An 8,720-nucleotide genomic window follows, 5' to 3' on the forward strand; every position below is an offset into this window, starting at 1 on the left:
CAGGCCGGGCAGCGCAGCGGGGCGCCGAAGGCGCGCCGCGCGCCCGCGCAGCAGCACCGGCCGCAGGCGGGCGCCAGCAGCGGCGGCCTGCCCGCAGCCAACACGCCGAGGGTGTGCGCACCCGACATGGCACCAGGTAGCTTAGCTGGCATGGATACAAGCATATCAAGCGCTCCTTGGGAGGAACACGTCAGCAGCAGCAGCAGCAGCAGCAGCAGCAGCAGCAGCAGCACGTCCAGGCCTCGTGGCAGTCTCTCTGGCCAGGCTGTGGCAGAGCTGGCGTATGGCGCGCAGCCACACCTGCTGCCTGCCTGGCGCCAGCTGCAGCAGCAGGCTGCCCTGGCGCAGGCAGAGCTGGCAGAGCTGCGGCGCCAGATGCGGCGGTTTGAGGCAGTTCTGCTGGCCGGTGAGCAGGGAGCACCGCCAGGGCCAGGTGGTGTGAATGCAGTACCAGAGGAGCAGGCAGTACCGGGTGCCGAAACCTCCGGAGAGGCACCGGGGGGCAAGGGGAGCCTGGATGCGGTACCAGAGGAGCAGGCGGAAGGGCATGAGCCGCCAGGCCCGCGCCAGGCTGGGAGCACGCTGCCCCCCGAGCCGCCAGCCTCGCCAGGCGCTGCATCTCGGCTGGCACGCGAGGCGCATGATGGCATGCAGCGCAGCGCAGAGGAGGCTGCCCCGCAGCCAGCCCCGGCCCCAGAGGCGGCGGCGGCCAGGGGCGATGCCTCCAGCCTTGCCGCCAGCGACAGCCCTGTTCTCGTCGGCAGGCACACGAGCAGCCAGGGCAGCAGCTTGTGCGGCGCCAGCACGCTGAGCGGCGCCGAGTCGCCGGCGGCTGAAGAAGACTCAAGCAGCGGCATACAGGAGGTCTATTCAGAGGTGCCGCCACCTGCAGCCGCAGCGCCGGCTGGCAGGGCCGTCCCTGCAGCTATGGAGCCTGTGCAGGCTGCAGCTGCCGAGTCCTGTGGGCATGACACCAGCAGAAGCACACAGGGCAGCAGCGCCTGCGGCAGCAGCACCGATTCCAGTAGCGACGGCAGCAGCGCCAGCAGCGCCAGCGCCAGCGGAGGTCCCAGTCCGGAGGGCAGCGGTTGGACGCTGGCGGGCGATCCAAGCAGCAGCGAGGGAACGGAGCGCTGCTCATCGGGCCCAGGCACTCTGGAGGAGGCTGCTGAGAGCGAGGGTGCTGAGAGCAGCGACGAGGAAAGCGCCAGCGATGCCAGCGGGGGCAGCGGCGGCAGCGACGATAAGGCTGCGGGCGCAGACGACTGGCTGGCTGCTGTGGAGGCTGCTCGCCGGCAGCTGGAGGCCGCCGGGGAGCGGGTGCAGGCGCCAGGGAAGAGCGGCAGGCGGCAGCCCAGGGGTGAGCAGCCCGTAGCCGAGCCAGATGGCAGCGTGGGAGGCCGCAGCTCGGCTGGGGCAGGCGGCATGGGCCTGCGCGGCTGCCGAGGCGGCCGCGCTGGCAAAGGATGGTGGCGGCGTGGCACGGGTGGCGTGCAAGCGGTGCGGCACCAACAGCTGCCCCCGCTTCCGCCCAGCGGCAGTAGAGGAGACCGCTGCAGTGATGCTGGCGCAGCTGGCACAGAATGGGAGCGGCAAGGGCGGCACGCCCGGCCTGCTGAGGCCGGGAGGCATGCTGGGCGGAAGCCACTGCGCCGCCTGCGGCTGCCCTAGCAGCGACCATGAAACCAGCAAGGAGGCTGCTGCCCGCGAGGCTCGCCTGCGCCGCCAGCAGCAGCGGCTGCAGCAGCAGCAGCAGCTGCAGGAGGTGCAGCTGGCGGCCAGCAGGCGCGCCGCCGAGCCAGGCTCCAGCGCAGCTGCCGCTGCCGCCGCAGCTGCTGCAGCTGCTGGCCCACCTGAGCTGCCGCCAGTGGCGCTGGATGAGCGGCAGCGGCGGGTGCGGGCAGCCGGGCAGCGCAAGGCGGCGGCGGAGAGTGCAGGCGAGCCGCTGCAGCAGACTGACTGTGACGTGATGACCCAGCAGAAGCGTACCGCCTGCGGTGCATGTACCGCCTGCCCCGGCTTCCGCATCCTGTACAGGTGAGGCGGTGGCTCTCCTGTGCCCGCCCGGCACCGGAGCTTTAGCACGGTACCACTGCTTTGGTGGCATTGTCTGTGGCGTCTGTGGGTCTATCAACCATCTTTATTGGGCTGCTGGTCACCCTTGGGTGAACCCCACCCCAGCCCAGCCAGCATGTGTACTGACCACCACCCTCTTGCTGCCACCGTTCCACCCGCCGTACCGCAGGACCGCCGACGCCAACAACCCAGACATCATGTTTTTCTGCTCCCTGTGCGGCTGCCGCGCCGACCAGCACGCCGTGGACGCGCTATGGCAGGCGCAGGAGGCGGCGAGGCGGGCGGATGAGGCGGCCGCCGCGGAGCGGCGGGCGTCGGCGGCGGGCGCGACGGCGGCTGCGGCCGCGGCGGCGGCGCGGCGGGAGGCAGAGGCATACGCTGAGCTGGGGCTGCCGCTGGGGGCGGATGCCAAGTCAGTGGCCCGAGCCTACAAGCGCCTGGCGCTGCGCCTCCACCCAGACAAGCAGCAGCAGGTGCAGGCGGCGGCCCAGCCAGCGCGGTCCGCTCCCGCTGGAAAACGGCAGGGCTTTGCTGGCGGCGGCAGCATGGAGGAGGCACGGCAGGCGGCAGCCAGGGACCGGTTCCATCGAGTGGCCGCTGCCTACCAGCTGCTCACCGAGCGGCCGGCCGGCGGCCGGTAGCACAAGATGGCAGGCGGTCTCCCCCGCCATGTTTCCTCCAAGTACGAAAGACTATGTTGGATTGTGTCAGACCCTTGTGCCCCGTCCCTGTTGTGTTGCATTTCCTCACACCATTCGCTAGGTGTTACATTGTGATGTATGGTCGAGTGCGGTCGATGGATCACTGGCAGGGGCACGGCAGCGGAGGTCGGGGTCGCTGTCAAGAGCGAGCTCAACTTCAGTGCGAAGAGAGAAAAACCAGGAGCGCTAATGGGGCAGCTGAGGTCCAAGGTCGCTGTGAGGAGCGAGCTCAGCATCGGTACAAATGAAGGAAAACCAGGGAAGCTAAGGGAACAGGGGCAGTGTGCATGGGGGCACGCGCGGTGCATGGCAAACCGCTGGGCGAGTGCGCAGCAACGCGCGCGCTGGCCGCGGGCGGTGCAGGCCTCCGCAGCTGCCGTCGTGGGAAAGTACATGAAATGCAGTGCGAAGATGGGCGGGATGGAAAAGGCTGAGGCAGAGGGATTTGAGATTTGTTCAGGGCGGAAGAATTGACCAGTGATGAATTAGGTCCGCCAGCGTCTTGTGCGTCTGATGCGTCTTCAGAGGGGCGCCTGCGCCTCCTTGGCCTCGCCAGCTTCCGCGGTACCGCGGAAGCTGCCGGACGTCACCACCTCCACCTCGCCATCCGCCGCGCCGGCCTGCTTGCCACGGAAGCAGGGCAGGCAGCGGCGCCTGGGAGGTGGCGCCTGGCTCGAGGACTTGGATGCCGCCGCCAGCGCCGCCCGCTCTGTGGCGGTGAGCTGCTTGTGCGCCGCCACCTTGCGGGCGGGCAGCATCCTGCAGCAGCAGCAGCGAGGGAGGGAGGAGCGGGGGCCGGTCGGCGGGTGCAGCGAGCAACGCACTGCCGGTCCAGCTGGCTATGAGCCATGCGCAGCCAGGGCGTGCCGCCCAAGCACCGGCACCATCTGCACCACACGCACTTGGCCACCGCAAGCAGCACACAGCAGCAGTACACGACCACCACCGCTCCCTCCACCAGCCTCACCGCGACACCAGCTTGGTGAGGAGGGAGAGGGGGAAGGAGCCGAGGCCGATGAGGATGGACACAGCCCACTCCAGCCCAGACAGGCGCTCCACCTTGAAGATGCCGCCCAGGAAGAACATGATGATGAACTAAGATGAGGAGGAGGAAAGGAGGGAGGGAAGGAGGGAGGGAGGACGCAGGGTGAGTCGCGGCGGCAGGCGGCACATCCAGCCGCGCGCAGGCCCGAGGCGCAGGCCGCAAGCAGCAAAGCGATTTCATATCCTGCCTGCCAAATGTGCGAGCAAACAGCCCGGCTCGCCCCCTTGCCCGCCCCCGCGCGTGCCTGGAAGATGACGCAGACGACCCACACGGCCCAGAAGACGTGGGAGGAGAAGATGCCGGCGAAGACGTTGAGCTCGTTGCCAATCTTGCGGGCGTTGATCATGTTGAACATCTGCGCAGGGGTGGGTGGGGAGGAGGGACTGTGAGTGGGGGGTTGATCAGGTCGGTGAGAAAAGGCAGGGGCGCTGGGGTGTGAAGTGGGGCTGGCGCCAGGGGCTGCACAGCGGGAGGCGGGCCGGCGCCACACCCATCCGGCGCCACCTGGCCCCACCACCACACCACACACCCACGCCTGGCACCGCAAACTGAGTCATAGCGCACCAGCCGCAGCCCCCGCAGCCCACCCACACACACCGCCACCCACCAGCCACGCCCGCCTCAGGCCCACCTGGCACCAGATGAATGTGTTGAACACCATTGAGTTGGTCTCCTTCTGCGCATCCTCCTTGTAGTCGTGATAATCGTCGTCCAGCTGCAGGGCAGGGCCAGGAGAGGCTGGGTGAGCGTGAGCGTGTGTGTGTGCGCGCGCGCGTGCGTGCGGGGCGGCATCGGCGAATGGCAGAGGGAGCAGGGCCCGAGCCGGCAGCAAGGTGGCCAAGGCAGTAGCGCCTCCTCGCAACCCTGGGAGAGAGCGAGCGAGAGAGACCCGCCATCCCTCCCAGAAGCATGAACGGTGGGGCCAGCCAAGAGGAGCAGATGCGCAGGGTGCAGTGTCCAGGCGGGCGGCGTGGCGGCGCAGGCCCAAGCCCCCAGGGCCGCACCTGGTTGTAATAGTCGTCCACAGTCGTGTAGCGGTCGCATCCGTCGGACCCAGAGCCGCAGATGGAGTCGGTGGTTGGCTCCTCAATCGAGCACCCGCCGCTGTCGGTCAGCTGGCACATGGGCGTCTCGCCTGCGGCAGGCGTGGGTGTGGGTGGTTGTGGGGCAAGGGGAGTGCGAGTGGTGGTGGCCGCGAGCGTGGGCGGGGTGGGGCAGGCGGCAGGGTCAACAGCAACAGCAGCGCAGGCGCCACTCGCCCTGGGACGCCCCTCCTCCCCGCGTCCACCAGCACCACCAGCACTCCACCATCCTGCAGGCTTCCTCAGCCACCCCCGCCCAGCAGCCCTCGCCCACCTGACTGGTAGTACTGGCTGCACTCGGCGCTGCCTGGAACGCAGCAGAAGCCGGGGGAGGAGTTGCGCTGCATCCACTCGCACTCGGACTGCACGTAAAAGGAACTGAGCTGGGCGGGCATGCCGTAGAAGATGAGGAAGAGCCAGAAGATCTGCGGATCGGGGACAGGACAGGGGTAGCTCAGCGTGAGGGGCGGTTGGTGATGGCCAGCTGGGCGAGGGCTGGGCGTGCGGCCCTTCGGCCAGGCAGAGAGCGGGAGCCGTGCACCTCCTGCACCAGCCCTGTGGGCTGGCAACCGCCCCTCCACCACCACCTCTCTCTACTTCTCGTTCGCTTTCCCCACCACAGATACACACGCACAGATACACACACGCACAGGTACACACGCACAGCCTTGCACCTGGTACACGCCCTGGCTGAAGATGAATCGCCACATGTAGCGGCTGATCAGTGGCTCATCCCGCCCGTGCGGCTTCTCATTGAGCAGGTCGGGGGTGGGCGCCTCGGTGGCCAGGGCTGCAAGCAGCAGGGGGCGTGGTGGGAGGATTTTTTTTTATGAGTGGGCAAGGGCGAGTTCTGTGTGTGCTGTGTGTGTGTGTGTGCTGGAGTGGCCGGTTGAGGCAGGTGCAGCCGCCGCCGAGAGGGCCGCCATGACCCGAGCACCACACCCATCCAGCCTGGACGCCTGGATTGCTGCCTGACCCGGCCCAGCCCAGCCCAGCCCAGCTCACCCAGCGCGGCCAGCGAGTCCATGATCAGGTTCACCCACAGCAGCTGCAGCACGTTGAGCGGCGTCTCGCCGTTTGAGATGGCGGCCACAAAGGCCACGATGAGCGCCACCAGGTTGATGGTGAGCTGCGGGGAGGGCGGGGCGGAGGCGGGGCAGGTGGTGGGGTGGACGGGTGGCAGCAGGGGAGGCGTGGGCGGGCGGGTGTGGGGAGGCAGCGGCCGGTACTACCAGGCTGATGACGAGCGGCGACGCTGCGTGCCGTGGCGCAGCCTGCTCGCATCCACCACCACACCCCCAGCGCCATCACCACCGCACCCGCAACAACGCAACCCCCCCAACACACCCGCAACAGCACAACGCCACCACCACCACACCCCTACCAACCGCAAACCCCCACCTGGAACTGCAGGAACTTGCGGATGTTGGTGAACACGGAGCGCCCCCACAGCACGGCCTTGACGATGGAGGAGAAGTTGTCGTCCATGATCACAATGTCGGCGGCCTCCTTGGCCACCTCCGTGCCTGGACGGACAGGGAGGAGGAGGGCAAAGAGAATGGGTGTTGGTGGTGGGTGGATGATCGCGGAGTCGGCAGCCTGCCTGGCCACTTTGAAAAAACGGCAAGAGCAAAAATCGGCAAGAGCAGTGAGAGATGCGAAAGGGACGTCGAGTGCATGGAGCACACGCTCAGCCGCGAGTGTGCCCAGCCCGATGCTCTGCAGAAGGGTCACGCCTGGCAGACGCTCCCAGCATATCAAAGGACAGCTGGCGCGCCTAACCCGCAATGCCCATGGCCAGGCCCACATCCGACTCCTTGAGTGCGGGTGCGTCGTTGGTGCCGTCGCCAGTCACCGCCACCACCTGCGGGACAGTGGTACAGCGAGGGGCGAGGGGGCACATGCAGGGGCGGTTCAGGGGCTAGCGGCCGATGCAGAGGCAGGTGCCAGCACGGAACGAGGAACTTGCTCAACACAATCACGAATACAAATACAAATGGGGGTGTCGTGGTCAACCCGTGCCCGCCTGCTCGCCCCCCGCATGCAATTCAACGGCATTGCAGGTAGGCGGCCCATTCAACACAGAGCTACACGCATGCATACATCGCTCGGCAGTGTACCAACGCACCTCGCCGCACTTCTTCAGCGTCTGCACCAAGATGTACTTGTCCTTCGGGCTGGAGCGGGCCAGCACCTGCGTATGTAGGAAGGGCATCAATGCTGACTTGAGTGGTGGCAGTTCGTGCTCGACTTGAGTGGTGGCACGGCACCAGGGAGGGAGGCCACCTGCTCGGCCTCGCACATGCGAGACAGGCAGCGTGTGCTCCTGAAGCATGGCCATGAATGAGTGCACAGCGCTGTGCAGCCACAGCTGGCCGGGCCACCAGCCCAGCGTGGTCGCTCACCTGCAGGCGCGGCAGCAGCTGCAGCAGCTCGTCCTCAGGCATGGCCCGGAACACGGGGCCTTCCATCGCCAGGCCGTCCTCTGCAGCAGAGGGATGGAAAGAGCGGGTGGGGCAGTGGTGGGACTGCGGCTGTATTATGCAAACACACAGTGAGGCTGGCGAGGCAAGTGCGGTATCGGGTTTGTTGAGGTTTGAGGTGAAGATTTGAGCGCAAAGGCTGTCAACATCAGCTGCCAGCCAAACAGCGAGGCGGCAAACGCCTTGTGTGAGCACAACTCCCCGCCCTGCTGGCCTCAACAATGCTCAGCAAAGACCCCAGCACGGCCCCAGGCCACCACGCACCGGTGAGGATGCCGCACTCGCGGGCAATGTGCTTGGCGGTGTGGATGTTGTCGCCTGTGACCATGCGCACGGTAATGCCCGCGCGCTGGCAGGTGGCCACCGCGTCTGGCACCTCCTTACGCACAGGGTCCTGCGCCAGATATCGAGGGAAGAGCAGTACAGGTGAGAGCAGTACAGGTGAGAGCAGTACAGGTGAGGAACCGCAGAAATGCGGCACAGCGTCAGCGCCAGTCTCATTGCTTGAAATCGCAGGGGTGGGAAAGGGGACAGCGAGCGGCGCCGGCGCGAGGCGCGGGCACGCTGCCATGCAGGCACGGGCGTGGCATTGCAGGCCGCGGCAGCCGGCCCTCCCAGCGAGGCTGAGCGGGGCTGGCCTGGCCCCACCTTGATTCCCACGATGCACAGCGCGGTCAGGTTCTCCTCGTGGGGCTGCTCAAAGTAGTCGGCGGGGCGTGAGGGGTCTTCCTTGGCATAGTCTGCGGCAGGCGGGAGGCGGGCGGCAGGAGGTTGGGATCGACGGTGTTGGATGCGTGTGTGGTGGTGGCAGCAGTGGCGGTGGCGGTGTGGCGGCGGTGGCAGCAGCGGTGGTCGCGGTGGTGGTGGTGGTGGTGGTGGTGTGCAGTGGGGACGGGCAGGGCGCGCGGATGGCTCAGACCAAAACTGCGCCCTGGCGAGCCGCTGCCGACCCCCAGCACCCCAGCCTCCAGCACCCCGCGGCGACCACGTCAGCGCACCGGTGTATGCCAGGCAGAGGGTGCGCAGGCCTGTGGAGGCCATCTCTGTGACGATGCGGTACAGCTCCTCGCGCATCTCCTGCAGACGGGAAAAGGCAGGGCAGGGCAGGGCAGGCAGTCAGGCAAGTCGGCATGCGGCAGCGATGAGGAGGTCAGGCAGGGCAGGGCAGGCAGGTAAGGCGGAGCGATGGGCAGCGCAGGCAGGGAGGTGGGGTGCCAGGGAAGGCAGGCAGGTAGAGAGGGGGGGCTGGGCGTGCAGGCACACTCTCAACTGCCCCCCGCCCAGGATCCACCATGCCCCCCCCCACACCCCTGCTGGCAAAGGTTGCTGCCAT

General features: G+C 67.6%; 1 protein-coding gene across 1 annotated transcript in view; it reads right to left on the bottom strand.

Annotated features, from left to right (window-relative positions):
• Positions 1-3,298: 3,298 nt before the first annotated feature.
• The window catches only part of CHLNCDRAFT_59377 (hypothetical protein), a gene marked incomplete at its 3' end in the record, with an annotated part of 9,751 nt that continues 4,329 nt past the window's right edge, over positions 3,299-8,720 (bottom strand). Inside the window, exons 13-27 of the mRNA XM_005842950.1 lie at positions 8,386-8,464; positions 8,036-8,127; positions 7,652-7,781; positions 7,310-7,389; positions 7,033-7,098; positions 6,687-6,768; positions 6,306-6,430; positions 5,910-6,033; positions 5,579-5,694; positions 5,179-5,329; positions 4,827-4,957; positions 4,454-4,537; positions 4,031-4,177; positions 3,745-3,872; positions 3,299-3,536 (exon numbers count right to left, since the gene is read on the bottom strand). Coding sequence (XP_005843012.1) covers positions 3,299-3,536; positions 3,745-3,872; positions 4,031-4,177; positions 4,454-4,537; positions 4,827-4,957; positions 5,179-5,329; positions 5,579-5,694; positions 5,910-6,033; positions 6,306-6,430; positions 6,687-6,768; positions 7,033-7,098; positions 7,310-7,389; positions 7,652-7,781; positions 8,036-8,127; positions 8,386-8,464 — 1,773 coding nt within the window. The remainder of the gene's footprint in view (positions 3,537-3,744; positions 3,873-4,030; positions 4,178-4,453; positions 4,538-4,826; positions 4,958-5,178; positions 5,330-5,578; positions 5,695-5,909; positions 6,034-6,305; positions 6,431-6,686; positions 6,769-7,032; positions 7,099-7,309; positions 7,390-7,651; positions 7,782-8,035; positions 8,128-8,385; positions 8,465-8,720) is intronic.

The sequence above is a fragment of the Chlorella variabilis genome, assembly GCF_000147415.1.
Source record: "Chlorella variabilis unplaced genomic scaffold CHLNCscaffold_37, whole genome shotgun sequence".
Taxonomy (NCBI): Eukaryota; Viridiplantae; Chlorophyta; class Trebouxiophyceae; order Chlorellales; family Chlorellaceae; genus Chlorella; species Chlorella variabilis.